This window comes from Bufo bufo, chromosome 2 (genome assembly GCF_905171765.1).
Source record: "Bufo bufo chromosome 2, aBufBuf1.1, whole genome shotgun sequence".
Taxonomy (NCBI): Eukaryota; Metazoa; Chordata; class Amphibia; order Anura; family Bufonidae; genus Bufo; species Bufo bufo.
This window is the reverse complement of record NC_053390.1, coordinates 644,071,073-644,091,078: the sequence shown is the minus strand read 5'-3', so window position 1 is coordinate 644,091,078 and position 20,006 is coordinate 644,071,073. Positions and strand designations below refer to the sequence as shown.

At 47.9% G+C, this 20,006-nt stretch overlaps 1 protein-coding gene across 1 annotated transcript in view; it reads right to left on the bottom strand.

Moving 5' to 3' along the window:
* The window catches only part of MMAA (metabolism of cobalamin associated A), a 53,423-nt gene extending 37,684 nt beyond the window's left edge, over positions 1–15,739 (bottom strand). The window contains exons 1-3 of the mRNA XM_040418515.1: positions 15,644–15,739; positions 11,573–12,041; positions 2,229–2,351 (exon numbers count right to left, since the gene is read on the bottom strand). Of these exons, the coding sequence (XP_040274449.1) occupies positions 2,229–2,351; positions 11,573–11,945 (496 nt within the window). The 5' untranslated portion in view covers positions 11,946–12,041; positions 15,644–15,739. The remainder of the gene's footprint in view (positions 1–2,228; positions 2,352–11,572; positions 12,042–15,643) is intronic.
* Positions 15,740–20,006: the final 4,267 nt, after the last annotated feature.

Genomic DNA, 20,006 nt, shown 5'->3' with positions numbered 1-20,006 from the left:
ACTGGTGCTGCAGCTTCCCTTGTAAGTACGTCTAATTTTCCACAATTGTTTTTGTTGACTCCTTCTTTGGAAGGTTCTGGATATGTAGTCTGCGTTAGTCAATGTAGAAATACACGCAGAGGCATAGCTAAAGGTTCATGGGCCCTGGTGCAAGAATTCATCTTGGGCCCCCCCTTCCCTCAGTGCTTTATGGCAAGGGGCAGAGGGAGCACATAGACTTCCTGTTGCCTGAGACAAAAATTTAAACCAACCAAATTCTTGACCTAACCTCTTCCCTCCAGCCAGAGGACTAACTTGAAGATTATCGGCCCCAGTGCAAAACACTGGTGTCTTCTTACGCGGCACAAGGGTCTTTGGGCCCCCTCAGGCTCTTGGGCCCAGTAGCGACTGCTGCCTCTGCACCCCCTATAGCTACGCCCCTGAATACACACCATATGAAGTTATGACTTACCTTTTTGTTGCCTGGTAGGTAGGGACACTATAGAAACTAACTGATATCCACAGCAAGGGGTATAAACAGTACAAAGAGATACCCCGGCACACACATTCAAGACATCGTAGATTTGGCGCAGAATTCAGTACAAGCTTATTATTCTTATACATTATTGTTCCTTGACCGGCCTCCAAATATCTTGTACTTTGGGGAAAAGGGAGGCTGCATTTCATAGAATATCACTGCACACAAAACCTTGTATAGCTTGTTACGCTGACTATCAATGGTTTTGCCTGGCCGTGGGGGCAGGTTACTAATAAAGGGGACCTAAACCTTTGGTGATGTCATGATGGTGCAGCAGCGATTCTCTCTGCACTGATGAGTTTACCTGCTCTGCTCGGTGTTCCCAGAGTGCGAAGTATGGATCCCATATATTTTCTGTGGATCCGTACTCAATCTGTGTGTACACGGTGCAGCCCGGCTGTGGGGTCTGGATGCAGGACCCGCAGGTGGATAACCGCTGCAGGTCCAGCCTGGCAAATAAAGGGGACCTTTGGTGAAATCATAATCGTGCAGCAGCACTTCTCAGAGCGCTATGCACTGTTGGGTTTCCTCGGCTCTACTCAGCATTCCCAGCATGAGTACGGATGCACAGAAAATAAAAATATATCGGATCCATACTTCGCACTCTGGAAACACCGAGCAGAGCAGGTAAACTCATCAGTGCAGAGAGAATCGCTGCTGCACCATCATGACATCACCAAAGGTTTAGGTCCCCTTTAATAGTAACCTGCCCCCACGGCCAGGCAAAACCATTGATAGTCAGCGTAACAAGCTATACAAGGTTTTGTGTGCAGTGATATTCTATAAAATGCAGTCTCCCTTTTCCCCAAAGTACAAGATATTTGGAGGCCGGTCAAGGAACAATAATGTATAAGAATAATAAGCTTGTACTGAATTCTGCGCCAAATCTACGATGTCAGCTATACAAGCTATACAAGGTTTTGTGTGCAGCGATATTCTATGAAATGCAGCCTCCCTTTTCCCCAAATTGAAGTTAGGAGAACGCAGGAATATGACCCACCAGGGTGCCGCTGGGATGTGAAGTGATAACCATGTGTCATAGGTGGGGCATCCCTTGCTTGAAGTTACTACATACTTGGGCCTATGGTCTCCTAGATGGCGATACAACATGTATAAAGTCTCCTTTTTTAACCATATTTATGTCTGAACTTATGGCCACAAAACAGGATATAATAGGGCTGAAAGCCCCTGACAAAACACTTCAAATTTAAAAGTTTAATCAATATGGACACAATCTGGACTTAGCACTATATTTTACAAGTATTTCAATACAGCCTTAAGGTAGCGCTAAACTGTTCAGGTAGAGAAAACAGCATGCTGGAGTTCATCGCATCCGGCATAGCTGGAAAATAGATTTCCCTGCTGGAGCCTATTAACTATAATGGGGCCCGGCAGGGATCCAGGCCTGTTTCCCGTATTTGTGCCGGACAAAAACTGCTTCTTGCAGCTGTATTTGTTCAGCCGAGTCTCGCCACTAATGCCGGAAACAGGCCGGTTGCTACGCCTGGCGGTTACGGCATTTTTTCAGATGCTATAATCTCGAGCAGGCTGTTCCTCTCACAGTTTAGTGCTAGTGTGAACAAGAACATGCTGTATTTATAGTGCTACTGCTTCGCCAAATAGTGATACATACCACTCCTACGGTCAAACTTTATTTAAATTTTAAAATCAATGAGCAGCACCTGAGAAAGAGAAAAATCCTTCAACTTACCACCACTGGTGCTTGAGGAAGGGTCAACAGCTAAAACCGCAACTTTATGGCCCTCTCCGGTCAGCATTTTACCAAAGTATTCAATAAACGTGGACTTTCCAGCACCTGGAGGACCGGACAGACCTGAGGCCAAGATGATAAGAAACAAAATGAACTTGGTATACACATCAGCACACAGTTACTGAGACATGGAGAAAGACATGAAGAGCTCTGCAGCAGTTCCTTCACTGGACTTAAAGGGTGGATTTATCACGCTTGAACTCCAGAAATAATTCTGCCTTCTAAAAGTCACAAAACAGGGCCTTCACAATTTTTTGAGGTCACTTGCACAACATTTTTTACCTTTTGCATTTTTATACACTCACTCTAGACTTGAAAAGTAGGTGGAAAAGTGGTTGTGGTTAGCTATGTCAATGAGTTTCACTCCAGATTTATCACTGCAACTGCAAAAAAAAGTCCCATAGTCTGTCCAGTAGTGTGATGGTGTAGAAACTGGAGTAGCATTTCTAGACAAATGGTTAGGTTTAAAGAGGCCCTTTCATAGGTCCGGATTTGATTAAGTAAGTAGCAGGACATTTAGGGCATACATTGGGGTTGTCCCTGCACTTACTATTATTTCTGGGCGCCGCTCCGGCCCCCGTTACCTTGTCCCACACTTTATGCTAATCACTAGCATAAGAACACCAGGGAGGAGACATCAGCTTCTCTCCTGGTCGTTCCTTCTCCCTGGCTGTAGCGCTGTCCAATCGCAGCGCTACAGCCAGGGAGAAGGAACGACCAGGAGAGAAGCTGATGTCTCCTCCCTGGTGTTCCGATGCTAGTGATTAGCATACAGCACGGGACAAGGTAATGGGGGCCAGAGCGGCGCAACGGAGCGGCGCCCAGAAATAATAATAAGTGCAGGGACATCCCCCATGTATGGCCTAAATGTCCTGCTACTTAGTTAAGTCCGAACCCATGAAAGGTCATCTTTAAAGACCAAATGTAACAAATAACGTGACATTTGATAAATTTGGCTCACAATAATCCAACAAAGACTCAGGTAAACCTGACTTCAGATATGCCCCTCATGACTAATTTCTCCATAGTATCAACTATGTCTACAAACCAGAAGATCTACAAGTCAGGCCTGGTTACCAGCGCCCAGTGTGTTATTTAGCCAGAGTGTCAGCTATTGTAGAAGAAAATGTATATTAAAGGGAACATAGTGTCTGAGCTGTTGATGTTATAGAGCAGGAGGAGATGAGCAGATTGATATCTAGTTTTAAAGGAAAAGATTCAGTAAAACTTTATTTTATTTATTTAAATTCCTGCTCATTCTGGGATTTGAAGTCATGGAGTCGGTCCTATCAGAGATTGACAGCCTTCCCTCTATGACTGTGTATACATAGATAGCTGTCAATCACTGATAGGACCGCCTCCTTGACTTCAAAGCCAAGAATGAGTAGGAATTTTAATGAATGAAATAAGGAGATTTTTTGTGAAACTCACCTGTAAAATCTTTTTCTCGTCTTTTCCATTGGGGGACACAGACCATGGGTATAGCTTAGAGGTATTACTAGGAGGGACACTATGCAAATACAAAAGAGAGCTCCTTGTCCTCGGGCTATACCCCCAGGCTCCACCAGGAGGAAGTTAGGCGTTGCAAAAGCAGTAGGAGAAGGAGAAAAGCCAAAACAATGGAAGCCATCGGACCAAAAACCATGAGGCTCAACCACCAACAGAACTGAACTGAACTGAACCCCTCTTGCAACAGGCAGAATGGGTGGGAGCTGTGTCCCCCAATGGAAAGACGAGAAAAAGATTTTACAGGTGAGTGTTTCACAAAAAATCTCCTTTTCTCGTACATTCCATTGGGGGACACAGACCATGGGACGTCCCAAAGCAGTCCATGGGGTGGGAAAAAACAACAGCACCGCCAGGAGGAACGTCCAACTGTCAAACAGGAACCACCGCCTGCAAAACCCTGCGGCCAAAGACAGCATCAGCCGAAGCTAGCGAATGCAACTGATAAAACTTCGTAAAGGTATGTAAGGATGACCAGGTGGCCGCCTTACACAGCTGAGACGCAGAGGGACGATTGCACCTAGCCCAGGAAGCTCCCACCGCCCTAGTGGAGTTAGCGGTAATCCGAGCCGGGGGAATCTTGCCACGAGCACGATAAGCCGCGGAGATAGTCGAGCGGATCCATCGCGCCATAGTGACGTTGGAAGCCGCCATACCCTTACGAGGTCCCTCGGGAATCACAAAGAGGGAGTCTGAACGGCGAACGGAGGCGGTAACCGCCAGATACACCTTCAGGGCCCTGACGACATCCAGGGAATGGAGAGCGCGTTCCTTGGGGTTTGCCGGAGAAGGACAAAAGGAGGGCAGGACAAGATCCTCGTTAAGGTGGAAGGGGGAGACCACCTTGGGCAAAAAGGAGTGAACCGGACGGAGCACCACCTTATCCTGGTGAAAAAAACAGAAAAGGCTCCTGGCAGGAAAGTGCGGCCAGCTCCGATACCCGCCTGATGGAAGTTATGGCCACAATGAAGACCTCTTTCCAGGTGAGAAAAATCAGGGAGACTTCCCTCAGAGGCTCGAAGGGGGCTGTCTGAAGGGCGAACAGGACAAAGTTGAGATCCCAAGGAGGTAAAGGGGGGGAAGTACGGAGGGACCGAATGCGCCACCCCCTGCAGGAAAGTCCTCACAGGACCCAGGAGAGCAAGGGACCTTTGGAAAAAGACGGCCAGAGCCGAAACTTGACCCTTCAGGGAGCTCAGCGACAGTCCCATCTCGAGGCCGGACTGAAGAAACGAGAGCACCATCAGGATGGAAAAACGAAGGGGAGGGAAACCCGAGTTCTCGCAAAAGGCAAGGAAGGCCTTCCAGGTACAATAGAAAATCCGGGAAGAAGCCGGCTTCCTCGCTCTGATCATGGTTCTAACCACCGAATACGAGAACCCCCGCTTCTTCAGGATGGCGGTTTCAACAGCCACGCCGTTAAACGAAGTGACCGTAAATTCCGGTGGAAAAGCGGGCCCTGAGACAGTAGATCTTCTCTGTCGGGAAGAGGCCATGGGGCGTCCGCCAGCATCCGAGCCACGTCCGAGAACCATGCGCGGCGAGGCCAATCCGGGGCGATCAGTCGGAATCCCTTCCGTCTCGATCTTGCATAGAACCTTCGGCAGCAGAGGAAGTGGAGGGAAGATATAGAGGAGGCTGAAGTCCTGCCACAGAGACACCAGCGCGTCCACCCCGTACGCCTTCGGATCCCGGGCGCGAGCCAGGAACACCGGGAGCTTGTTGTTGAGCCTTGACGCCATCAAGTCCACATCCGGACGGCCCCACCGGCGGCAGACGTCTTCGAATACATCCGGATGCAGAGACCACTCGCCTGGAACCACCTTGTTGCGGCTTAGAAAGTCCGCTGTCCAGTTGTCTACTCCCGGAATGTATACCGCTGACAACACCAAAACATGAGACTCTGCCACAGCAGGATTCTCCTCACCTCCTGCATCACCGCCCGGCTGCGGGTCCCGCCTTAATGGTTGATGTAAGCCACAGCCGTGGCATTGTCCGACTGAATCCTCACCGGGCGGCCGGCAAGGAGAGGAGTCCAATGGGAGAGGGAGTGGAAAATCACTCTCAGCTCCGGGATGTTGATCGGGAGGCGAGATTCTGCCGCCGACCAAATCCCCTGAACCGTGCGGGACAGAACGCCACCCCAACCCAGGAGGCTGGCATCTGTGGTGACGATCGTCCAGGAGAACGGGAGGAAAGATTTTCCCGAAGTGAGGTTCATAGGGGACAGCCACCAAGGAAGAGCTACCCGAACCCGCCGAGACAGGCGGATGCCAGCGTCCAGAGTAGACCACGAGAGGTCTTGTCCCAGAGGGAAAGGATCTCCCTTTGTAGCGAACGAGTGTGAAACTGGGCATATGGTACGGCCTCGAAAGAGGCTACCATAAGACCCAGGACCCGCATGCACTCCCGGATGGAGAGACACGGGGAGCGCAGCAGGTGCGACACTGCCCCCTGGATCTGGGAGGACTTGGAGACTGGAAGAAAAACTTTGGCGGCCGAGGTATCCAAAACCATCCCCAGGAAGGAGAGCTTCTGGGAAGGAAGGAGAGAGGATTTTGGGAAGTTGATCAGCCAGCCGAACTGTTCCAGAGTCTGAACAGTGATCCGGACGCTGTCCTCTGCCTGCGGAAGCGAGGGGGCCTTTATCGGGATGTCGTCCAGGTAGGGTAGCAAAGGAATGCCCCTGGTGCGAAGAAGCGCCATGAGCGGCACCAGGATCTTGGTAAAGACCCGAGGGGCGGTTGCTAACCCGAAAGGAAGGGCGGTCTGGACGCGAATTCTATCTTGTAACCTGACGTTACAATTTCTAGAGCCCATGCGTCCTGAACATGAGCCCTCCAAACCTGCTGATAAGAGAGCAGGCGACCCCCACCACGAGGGGTGGGGGCGCCCCTTCATGCGGAAGACTGCTTGGGAGCAGCAGGGCGGTCCGACTGTGCCCGAGGGATAAGGAAGGCTGGGGCTTGAAGGAGGGCTTTTTGCGGGAGTCCTGAGACCCCCCAGCGGAGGAAGCAGGCGACGTCCTGCTAGAAGAGAAGCGGCGAAAGGACTGGTACCGGAAGACCTGGTCCGAAAGGGGCGCTTGGACCTTGGTTGGGGAAGATGAGTGCTCTTGCCCCCTGTAGCGGCAGAGATGAACTCATCCAGCTGAGCCCCAAAAAGTCTGGAACCCCAAAGGGGAGGTTAGCAAGGGAACGTTTGGAAGAGGCGTCGGCGTCCCACACCTTTAACCAGACCTCTCTGCGCTGAATGACCGAGAGGGCTGAAATGCAGGCAAAGAGGGAAGCAATGTCCATGGAAGCCTCGCAAAGGAACTTGGAAGCCTGAGACATCTGGAGAACCAAACCACACCGAGAGGGCTCTGGCCACCCATGCCGAGGCAAAAGCAGGCCGCAGGGACGTGCCCGCCAGCGAGAAAATGGCTTTGGAAAGAGAATCTAGGCGCCTGTCCACAGCGTCCTGCAGAGAGGAGCCGTCTAAGACAGGGAGGGCCGTGTTCTTGGCTAACCTGGCCACCGGGGGATCCACCTTGGGGGGAGAAGACCACTTCTCCACACCGTCAGTCGGAAAAGGATAAAGCGTATCCATGCGTTTGGTGGCAGAGAACTTTTGATTAGGACGGTCCCAGGCCCTGGATATGACCGCGGAGAATTCCTCATGGACAGGAAACACGGCAGCCTCCGGCTTCTTGGGCGGGAAAAGGGCGAACTCCCGACTAGTGGAAGGAGGAGAATCCCCTTGGAGATTAAAGGTGTCACGGACAGCCGCCACTAAGTCAGCCACCATGGTGGAGAGCTTAGGCGAGGGGTCCCGCTCCATGACCTCGTCTGAGCCGGACAATTCCCCTTCAGACTTGCGCTCCCTAGGGGGGGGGGGAGAGTCGTCCGAACGTGCCTCTAGACGAGGGGGGGAAACAGAGTCATCCGAGGAGGGATGCTGCCGCTCACGCTGCCTCTTAGCGGTCAAGCGTCCTCTGTGGGAACCACTGAGAGGAGATGGAGTGGTTGGCGCCACAGTATTGGAAACTGCCACACGTTCCATAAAGGACATGGCTGCCTTGGCGACTAAGGCCAAATCAGCGGCCGCACTAGACATGGCAGATGCCCAAGCGGGAACCGCAGGCTCCGCAGGGACGGGGGGGGACTGGGCTGGGCAAGAGAAGGAGGAGAAGGATGATCCTGTCCAGAAACAGGGCAGGAGGCACAGATACCAGTGACAGAAAGTGGTAGAAGACACTTCATACAGGACCCCATTGGGATCTGAGAAGAGGTCTTGGCAGTCAGAGAAGAGGTCTTGGCAGACTTAAGGGGGGCCCCAGGCTTAGGCATGATGGCAACCACAACTAGCTGCAGCAAGAAGGCTAAAATTCCTACCACCCAGGCAACAGCACAGAAGTCCACCAGAGGAGCAGCCACGCATGTGGGGAGCTTTGCAGCAAGCAGAGGAAGACGCCAGAGCGAAGCGCTGGGGCTCCGCCCCCAGGAAGCGTCATAGAAGCGCGAAAGGAGCGTGCGCGCGCTTTTGAATAAATGTCCCCCGGCACCGAACGCGGCATGAGGGGGTTAATGAAGGGCTGGTGGTTGTCCCCTAATGTCGGAGGCCCCAGAAAAAAGCGGGGGGCCTGCCACTGGCGGGTGCTGCCGGGGAGAAGGTAGTAGCAGTGCCGATACCGGCGCAGTGCTGAGAACAGCCGTGCCCATAGACCAGATCTCGATGGGAGATGAGAGCCCCAGCAGGGAAGATACCGTCATGGTATAGTGCCTCCAGATGCCCCAGTACCTCCAGAAACGAACACCCATTCCCCAGCTCACCGGCGGCCCATAGGTAGCGGTGTCAGGGCAAAGGGGGGGGGGGGGGCGCAGAGCGGAAGTCATACTTATCTGCTCCTGCAGTCTTCTCCCTCTGTTCATTACCAGCAGGGCTCACCTCTTCAGACCTCTGAAGGAGGGCAGCAGCAGGTGACCCAGGAGCTGGTGGGATGCCGGAGCTAACAGGTCGAGCCTGGATCCACTTGTCTTCTTGGGGGGAAAATGGAGGCAGCCAGGCAGCGTCCAAAAGATGGCGGCGGGCACTCCACGGGGGACCAGGAAAGCACAATGCTGACCTGTGTCCCCATCTAGAAAGAAAATAACAAAATGGAGTAGAATCAATAAAGTGTCATCCTCCTTCACCGGACACTAAGCAAAGACTGACTTCCTCCTGGTGGAGCCTGGGGGTATAGCCCGAGGAGGAGGAGCTCTCTTTTGTATTTGCATAGTGTCCCTCCTAGTAATACCTCTAAGGGCTCTTTCACACTTGCGTTGTCCGGATCAGTCGTGTACTCCATTTGCCAGAAGGGCCCGCCGGATCCGTAACACCGCAAGTGAACTGAAAGCATTTGAAGACTGATCCGTCTTCAAAATGCGTTCAGTGTTACTATGGCAGCCAGGACGCTATTAAAGTCCTGGTTGCCATAGTAGTAGTGGGGAGCAGTATACTTACCGTCCGTGCGGCTCCCGGGGCGCTCCAGAATGACGTCAGAGCACCCCATGCGCATGGATGACGTGATCCATGCGATCACGTCATCCATGCGCGTGGGGCGCCCTGACGTCACTCTGAAGCGCCCCGGGAGCCGCATGGATGGTAAGTATACTGCTCCCCCACTCCCCACTCCACTTTACCATGGCAAACAGGACTTTAGCGTCCTGGCAGCCATGGTAACCATTCAGAAAAAGCTAAACGTCGGATCCGGTAATGCGCCGAAACGACGTTTAGCTTAAGGCCGGATCCGGATTAATGCCTTTCAATGGGCATTAATTCCGGATCCGGCCTTGCGGCAAGTGTTCAGGATTTTTGGCCAGAGCAAAAAGCGCAGCATGCTGCGGTATTTTCTCCGGCCAAAAAACGTTCCGGTCCGGAACTGAAGACATCCTGATGCATCCTGAACGGATTTCTCGCCATTCAGAATGCATGGTGATAATCCTGATCAGGATTCTTCCGGCATAGAGCCCCAACGACGGAACTCTATGCCGGAACAGAACAACGCAAGTGTGAAAGAGCCCTAAGCTATACCCATGGTCTATGTCCCCCAATGGAATGTACGAGAAACAGGTTTTACTGAATCTTTTCCCACTACATATCTATCTGCTCCGCTCCTCCTGCTCTATAACATGCTGCCTGCAGATTGCACTGTATTTTCATGGTGACAGATTCCCTTTCTTAATGATTGCTACCACCATGTTGAAATGTACGACCTCTTTAATGACTATGGGTAGGTTCACACCTCTGTTTAACGGATTTGGCCAGAGAACATCCTGTCGGAGTTCGCTGGATAAGCCCTAGCTGGATACTGCCTCTGCTGCCAGCCCCCATTATAGTCAATAGGGTCCAGTGGTGAACAGCAGTATCTGTCTCAGCCAGACCCGGTGAACTCTGCCGGAACAGCCTGCTGGATCAGTTAACTGGAGCTGTGAACCAACATTGAGATGCAGTAATGAAAAATATAGGAATATTGGGAGCAAATTGTTTTATAAAGGGCCACCTTTAGTCTACTCAACCAATAACGTCTCATAAGTGAGGAGTAATACTGGATGAAGTTTTTGTTAGATATGCACTAATACAACGAAAGTAGAAAAGTGTAATGAAAAACACATTATACATAGCAGAGAACCCTAATAGATGATGCCCATCTCTGGAAACACTAACTCCTAGCAATAATTTATGCACAATGCTGTAAAATACAACTCTGTGGCTAAACAGGCAGATTATCTATTATTAAAATAGGACATTTCTACAGGAGTTAAAAAAATGGCAACAAGCACTCTGCTGGCATCTGCGATTTGCGGACACATACGATCACGTGCATGGGGCCTAAAGGAATTTAATTGATTTAGTCTTGAAACCAGACATCTAATTGGGTACATGAATAACCTATATGGCCCGCACAAAAAATATGGTGAAAAGCTGTTCCATGTAAAATCCCGTAAAAAAATAAGGGGGTCACAGCCTCCAACTGGTGAATATAAAGTTCAGTCTAGGGAGGCATCAAGGCATCTTTACTGTAAGACCTGTAAATCTGTGGAATAGTCTACCTCAGGATGCGGTAGGAACAGACTTAGATGATTTCTTAGAACAGAATAATCTTAAAGGACATCTGTCAGCTGATTTCTACCTATGAAACTGGCTGACCTGTTACATGTGCACTTGACAGCTGAAGGAATCTGTGTTGGTCTCATGTTCATATGTGCCAGCGTTGCTGAGAAAAACAATGTTTTATTATATGTAAATGAGCCTCTAAGAGCAATGGAGGCGTTGCCATTACACCTAGAGGCTCTGCTCTCTCTACAACTGCTGCGTCCTCTGCACTTTGACAGCACCTGACTTCTCCTAAAGTCAAAGTGGAGAGGGCGTGGCAGTTGTAGAAAGCGCAGAGCTTCTAGGAGTAACGGCAATGCCCACATTGCTCCTAGAGGCTCATTTACATATATTACAGCTTCATTTTTCTCAGCAGTGCGGGCACATATGAACATGGGACCAACACAGATTCCTTCAGCTGCCAAGCGCACATGTAAGAGGTCAGCCAGTGTCATAGGTACAAGGACAGATGCCCTTAATAATGCTCATGAAAATGGGTAGAATTCTGGTTCCCACGGCCTTCCCTTCATCCACATCCCCTCCCATCTTTTGGTTGAACTTGATGGATATGTCTTTTTTCAACCGTACCACATACGGGTAACATTGATAACACGCAAACCGAATGGCTGATTATAAATGTAAGCACAGAACACAACACTGACCCACTCTAAACGCTAGAGGTTTTCCGTTCTTTAATCGCTCCTGTTCCCGGTGATGGGATAGTACCTTCTGCAACAGTATTTGGGCTATCTGCCTTTTCCGCAGATGAGTAGACTCGATTAGTGTTATAGCTTCAGCCAGGCAGGCTCTTTGTCCATTTACTAGACCTCCATAAATGTTATTCAGCAGTCTCTGTTCTTTCCCTGCTAGAGGCTCGCCTTCTGGCTGTGATATGGCGGAAATACACACGGTCCTTCTAGAACCAAAACAGTCTCTTTGGGATGGACATCGTTCAGGGCCTGATCTCTGTGTAGATGCTAGCAGCAAAGCAGTCCTATGTAACGTGCGGAGCTGGCAAAAGGCTAACCCGGACATATTAGCAAATTGCTCTTTGAGAGAGTCTGATCATGAACTAGATGACAACTCTCCACGAGAAGAATGGACAGGGATCTGCTCAGATGAGCTCTTCAGCTGTAAATGCAAATCAAAAAGCAGTGTCATTAAAATACTGGCTGAAAACGTTACTACTCACTGATCACATAATAATCTAATAATGACGAAGAAACTAGGTAGAGGATATACACAGAAATTGGAAGCTGTGATATGATCAAAAGAAGGCATATGATCTGTTGGTAGTAACCATGTTTCTGAGAGGTCTAATGTGGTATGTGCCATCAAGACTCAAGGCAAAGGAGAGCATCAGAGCATGAACTGCTCCGATGCTCAAGTCAGGGGGGCTGCTTGGGTGAAAATGGAGGTATGTCCGGGTTCAGCTCTGAACCCGGACAACCCCTTTAAGTACTATTCAAACAGCTAGATAAACAGTTAACCCTTTGTAACAGAAAGGCTCAATATTTTTAATAAAGACCAATTAAAAAAAAGATTTTTAGACAAAAATGAGTAAAATGCAATCATAAAGAAATTGCTCTTGAAGGTGTACATAACCTTTAAGAATCAGAAGATTTTTTTTGTGTCACCCATTCCCACTGTTACAACTTCATCAAGTCTGTGTAAAGCCTTGGCTCTTGTTCACATTTGGCAGATTTGGTGAATGAAGTCGCTCTGCATCATGCATATGGATTTCAGCAAGCTCTATTCAGGTGAAAGGGACAGTCGTAGACATTTGTGCAGCACATCTTCCGCATATAAACTTAAAGGGATAGTCTAGTTTCATGAAAATTATGACCCATCCTCAGGATGGGTCATCAATATCAGATCAGTGGGGGGTCTGACTCCCGGCGCCCCATAATACTGTACCGCCACTACAACGGTGACAGTGTGCATGTAAATACTGCAGCACTTGCACAGGCAACAAATCTTCTTCAGAAAGCCGATCTATAGGGCTGACAGGAGTCAGACGCCCACCCATCCAGTGGATAGGTCATCAATATCATGAGACTGGACAACCACTTTAAGATGGCCATACGCATCAGATAAATGTCGACCAAACCCGCCAATGTGTATGGGGATCTCCCGACTCTCCCCGACAGCAAATATTGGAGGAAATAAAGATAAGGCAATTGGATTTCAACTGCCCAGTCCTTGAGTAGTCAGGATGGAAGATAAGCCACTACTAGGAGTCTGGCAGCTGCTTTCTTCCTCTCAGGACACATACAGTACAGACCAAAAGTTTGGACACACCTTCTCATTCAAAGAGTTTTCTTTATTTTCATGACTATGAAAATTGTAGATTCACACTGAAGGCATCAAAACTATGAATTAACACATGTGGAATTATATACATAACAAACAAGTGTGAAACAACTGAAAATATGTCATATTCTAGGTTCTTCAAAGTAGCCACCTTTCTAATCAGTTCCACATCAGCTTGGATAGACCCGAGTTGGGTTGTGATACCTTGTATTAGATCCCCGTTCTGTTTTACTGCCAATAGTATTTCTTTTAGCGGGGAACAGTTGACATTAGACACATCTTCTCCCTCTGTTCCCTCTTCCCCTTGAGGGTACCCAGGAACTTTTTGTGATTCTGCTTCCATCACCTCAAAATTGTCAGTTCTTTTGGAACTAGTGTCCTTTTGTCCACCTCTCGTATTAACCCTTGGGGACCTTAGGAATTGATCTATTTTTGTCCCTTCAAAGGATTTAATGGCCAATTTCTGGCCAGAGAGGTCTGCCGAACGCCTACTAGCTTTTGGAGCCATTTCGCGGTCCTCTTTCTTTTCCTTCCTTCCTTTTATTCCCTTTTTTTTTATATATATATACAGTACAGACCAAAAGTTTGGACACACCTTCTCATTCAAAGAGTTTTCTTTATTTTCATGACTATGAAGGCATCAAAACTATGAATAAACACATGTGGAATTATATACATAACAAACAAGTGTGAAACAACTGAAAATATTTCAGATTCTAGATTCTTCAAAGTAGCCACCTTTTGCTTTGATTACTGCTTTGCACACTCTTGGCATTCTCTTGATGAGCTTCAAGAGGTAGTCCCCTGAAATGATTTTCACTTCACAGGTGTGCCCTGTCAGGTTTAATAAGTAGGATTTCTTGCCTTATAAATGGGGTTGGGACCATCAATTGCGTTGAGGAGAAGTCAGGTGGATACACAGCTGATAGTCCTACTGAATAGACTGTTAGAATTTGTATTATGGCAACAAAAAAGCAGTAAAGAAAAAAAAACGAGTGGCCATCATTACTTTAAGAAATGAAGGTCAGTCAGTCAGGCGAAAAATTGGGAATACTTTGAAAGTAAAGGCTATTTGACCATGAAGGAGAGTGATGGGGTGCTGCGCCAGATGACCTGGCCTCCACAGTCACCGGACCTGAACCCAATCGAGATGGTTTGGGGTGAGCTGGACCGCAGAGTGAAGGCAAAAGGGCCAACAAGTGCTAAGCATCTCTGGGAACTCCTTCAAGACTGTTGGAAGACCATTTCAGGGGACTACCTCTTGAAGCTCATCAAGAGAATGCCAAGAGTGTGCAAAGCAGTAATCAAAGCAAAAGGTGGCTACTTTGAAGAACCTAGAATATGACATATTTTCAGTTGTTTCACACTTGTTTGTTAGGTATATAATTCCACATGTGTTAATTCATAGTTTTGATGCATTCATAGTCATGAAAATAAAGAAAACTCTTTGAATGAGAAGGTGTGTCCAAACTTTTGGTCTGTACTGTATATGTAGGCTGAGCAGAGCATGCAAGTGTATGGAGGGGTCAGGAGAGACAGTGTCCAGTGAACAGCTATCCTAGGTGTATGGCCAGCCTTACCCTCACTTGTTCAGCGAAGGGCAGATTTTCCCATTCATATGGGGTCTTGTAGAAATCCATCCACCTACAACGGAAGCAACCTCATTCAGATGTATACAAGAAATTCCTGCGGCAATCTGCTGTGTGTGAATACACCCTTGGAGGTCTGTGTATGGGCTCTATATATTTTATAGAGCATGCATGTCTCTCAGGGAATAAAAAATAATACAACCTCCAGCATGCTGAAATGTTGGGGCATGTCAGTACCTGGACCCCCAACCATCACACGCGCTTTATGAAAACAACTTTTTTATATATTTTTAAAATATTTCAGTCGCCATAATAGATTCTTAATTGTGATCCTCCCAATATAATATATTGACGTGTCTATACACCAACAAATATCCATAGGCATAAGCCAGCCTAAGCAGCACTATGACAGGCCTGTATGATGGCAAGTCAGGCTTCTCAGAGACTTTACTGGTGACCCGTGGCATCGCGATCACCATTGATTTCTGTGTTATTGGGGTTTGCACCGCCATTAGTACAGGACATTATATATATATATATAAACACTATATACCGGTATATATGTATATATATATATATATATATATATATATATATATTACACACACACATATTATAGATTTGGACTTGAGATCCATCTCCTTCACATTCCTCATCTATGGAGGGAGTATTTCTATAGATCTATTCTATATACACGCTCCACAGGCAAACAACCCCTCCATGTACAGTTATTAGCCCCTATGTGTAATACATGTCATATCGAGACTGGTGACCTGTGCCCGCACGCCACACACACATCTGACCATGGCACATCATGCTTGCACCAGTTACCTGCTCCAATATGACAAGCCCGGACACCCCTTCTCCTCCATGCCTGCCCTCCTGCTTTCTACCATGCCCTCGAAGGAACTTGACAGCAGCGATTGGCCCCGGGCGCAGCAAGCCGGTCTATGCTCCTGGGAAATGTAGTTCTAGATGAGGAAATGCATAGTGCCTCTGCCGCACACAAAACTACATCTCCCATGATGCACTGACACAGCCAACACGTGTAACGTGACTGAAAGTCTCCTGTCGGCTCAGTAATTTATGAGAATGCGCCTTCTGCACACCAGGAAACTGTATTTGTAAGCTCCGCCCACAACAGGGCGCTTTGGGGGGGGGGGGTGTTCAGAAGGCATAGCCATCTCATGAGGAGGATATTGTCCTGGGAGTCCTGCAGCCTTCTTCTCAGGGAAAAGCTTTATGGCCTAAAATAGGGATCAGCAAACTCCGGCACTCCAGCTGTTCTGAGACTACAACTCCCAGAATCCTTCTTTCAGTTCTATAGGAGTTACAAGGACAGCTGAGTAAGTGCATATGCTGGGAGTTGTAGTTTCACAGCAGCTGGAGTGCAGAAGGTTGCTGATCGCTGCTTTACTAAGGGTTCGCCAGGATTTTTTAACCTCTTCCTGACAGCCTAATCTTGCAAATCTGACGTGTCTAGGTGGTAATAACTTTGGAACGTTTTTACTTATCCAAGCCATTGATTGGTTTTTCGTGACTAGTTTTTTCAAGTTCGACGTACAAGGTACGGATTATCTAAGAATTCCGTTATGGATTACGCTACCATAACTTATGGTCCGTGGAAGCGGAATCCATGACGGAATTCTTAGATAACCCGAACCTTGTACGCCGAACTTGAAAGCACAAGTTTGCTCAACACTATTCGTGACACATTGTACTTCATGTTAGTGGTAAATTGGGGGGCATATGTTTTACCTTTATTTTTTTTAAAAATCCTAAATTTATGTGAAAGAATTAGCAATTTTCTAAAATACCTCATAAAATAGTTATTAATTAGTTATTAATTACCATTCCCCATATGCATCATTTTGTAAATGTCATGTTATTTTTTAGGACGTCAGAAGACTTAGAATTTTCAAAATTTTTAAGAAAATTTCCGAAACCGACTTTTTAAGGGCCAGTTTTGGAGTGACTTTGAGGGATTACATAATAGAAACCACCCATAAATGACCCTATTTAGAAACTACACCACTCAAATTATTCAAAACTGATGTCATTCAAGGTGTTGAGGCTGGGTTCACACTTGAGCGTTTTACAGCGCGTTCAAACGCGCTGTAAAACGCTCAACACATGAAAACCAATGCTTCCCTATGGCCCTGGTTCTCACTTGAGCGTTTTACAGCGCTGAAAAACGCGCTGTAAAACGCCCTACGCTCAAACAAGTACTTGAGCTTCTTTGGGGCGTTTTGACGCGCGTTTGTGGCCATAGGACATTGCAGTCAATCACACAAACGCGCGTCAAACGCGCGTTTACTATTGCAAAAAACGCTCGTCAAAAACGCGCGTCAAAAACGCGCGTTAAACGCGCATATCAAAGACGCTCAGGTGTGAACCCAGCCTCAGGGATGGATTGAGCATTTTGGCGCCACAGGTATTTTGCAGAAATGAAAGCGCAGCGGATGGTGCAGAGTGAAAATTGCAATTATTTCACAGGGCTCAATATGCTGTTCCCAGCTGGTGCCATCTGAGACTCACACCACACTACTTAAATTAATAGGCAGGTGCGGAAATGCCATAAATGTAGATTTACAGAAAAAGGGTTTGAGATCCGCACACCCTAGATGTTGAGTGCTCGTGAAGGACAAACGTCAATTGATTCACAGAGGAAATCCACGGCACACCATTACAATTTTCATCAATAAATGGTTTTTTAATTCATGATAGTTCATACATAAATTTTTTTGTTCCATCCAGAGTAATTATTCAAGCATTATAATTAATTCAGTAATACACCGAATGTTTCGGTCGATGTCGACCTTTATCAAGGGATCTGTGACTCAGGATATGTAAGAGATGCTCTGGAGGACCTCCAGAGAATCTCTTACATATCCTGAGTCACAGATCACTTGATAAAGGTCGACATCGACCGAAACGTTGGGTGTATTACTGAATTAATTATAATGCTTGAATAATTACTCTGGATGGAACAAAAAAATTTATGTATGAACTATCATGAATTAAAAAACCATTTATTGATGAAAATTGTAATGGTGTGCCGTGGATTTCCTCTGTGAATAAATGTAGATTTAAACTGCTGTATGGGCACACAGCAGGGCTCAGAAGGGAAGCAGAGCCATTGAAATGGTTTTCAGGTGCTACATCACATTTACAGAGCCCCTGAAGTATCCATACAGCAGAAACCTCCAATAAATGACCCCATTTTGGAAACTACACCCCTCAAGTGGTGGAGTTAGCATTGTGACCCCACAGGTATTTTGCAGAAATGATTGAGCAGGGAACTGTGCAAAATAAAAATTGTATTCCACAGATATGGCATTTCAGTGCCCAGGTGGTCCCTTCTGAGACACCACGCAGGGCTGCACTGCCAATTAGCTAAGGGGAGGCAATCGCCTCAGGTATAACCCTGCAGATAAGTGGGGGCAGCAGCAGGGCCGTGGGAAATGAGAATTCTATATTCCACTGTCTTCAGGAATGCTGCGGCGGGGGCCTTCCCTTTGGTAGGCTTTAGGCCTAGTGCCTGTAGACCAGGGGTGACCAACCCGCGGCTCCTCGCACCTTTATTTGTGGCTCTCAGAGGAGTGTGCTCTCCTCTACATATGCGGCTCGCAGGGGAGCGGGCCAGGGATGTCGCAGGTATCTAAATATCAGCAGCACAGGGAAGAAGGAAGCAGTCCCCCCCCCCCCCCTCTCCCCTGTGCTGCTGCCACCACCAATGAGAACGCAGAGGGGAACAGGAGGGGAGGGGCTGTGGCCACTGCCACCAATAAAGTTAACTCACTCATTTATTCAAATACAGGAGGCGGGTCCTGGCTGCAGAATCATATAGCCCGCACCCGACCTCTATGAGAGGTAGCTGAGATCCGCGGAGGTTAACCCCTTAGGTGCCGCCCCTGAGGGGTTAACTGCCGGGGATCGCAGCGACGTCATAGAGGCCAGGTGTCGGCTATGTGATTCTGCCAGCACCCGCCTCCTGTATCTGTATTAAAGGTTAATTGTCATTGGTGGCGCAGTGCACCCCCCCCCCCCCCCCATTAATACGTGGGGGCCTCCGCTCTGACCTGATGCTGTGCACATCAGGTCACTGTGGAGAGGGCGCCACAGTCCTCAGAGCAGCGGCAGCAGAGGTAGGATAAGCATCCTACATATTTTTTTTAAATTAAAGTACTGATCATGGGGGTCTTATCTGACATGGGGGTAGTATGAGCTCAGATAAGACCCCCAAATCCTCATCAGACCTACAAAATAAGCCTCCCCAGTGCTCACATAAGACACCAAAAATCAGACACCCCATGCTCACATCTCCCCTATGTCAAATCACACATGATCTCAGAATATGGGGGGTCATCTGAGCATGGGGCAGTCATCTGAGCATGGGCGGTCATCTGCGCATGGGGCGTCACCTCAGCATGGGCAGTCATCTGAGCATAGGGCAGTGATCTGAGAATGGGCGGTCATCTGAGCATGAGGGTGTCATCTGAGCATGAGGGTGTCATCTGAGCATGAGGGTGTCATCTGAGCAATCTTGAAACACATTGTGAAAAACAAAGGTTGCCAGAAGTCTCACTAAAGCTGTCTACACTACAGGTACTAAAGGTGGTTTAAATGGACTTTTAAATGTTTGATAACTCAATTGTAGTAATACTGTCGTGTGCACGCATCTTTGTGTAAATGTATAGTTTGTGGCTCCTGGCAGTCATATGTTTTTTTTTCTTTCTGGCTCTTGTGTCGGTAAGGTTGGCCACCCCTGCTGTAGACTATCAGAGGCTGGTGCAGGTCTGAGCTGGGCAACATACAGCGAGGGACACAGGTCAGAAGAGGCCTGCAAAGTATATGAGTGTTTTTTTTATTTATTTGGCAACATGCTGTTGGGGCACTTTGAGGGAGGGAGAGGAGCATCTATGGGGGCATCTACTGGGGTCAATATATAGGGGCATTTTGTACTGGCACACACAAGGGGCATTGGCACACATTATGAGGGGACTAACAGGTACTGGCACATAGAAGGGGGTCACTGGGGGCACTAAGAGGAGGTATTTTTTGCACTGGCACACAGCACAGGAGCATTTTTTGTACTGGCACACACTATAACGGGTCTTTATTTTTTACAGGCACACATTTACATGATTTTTTTGCATTGGCGCACATTATAAGAAGATATTTATTGCACTGG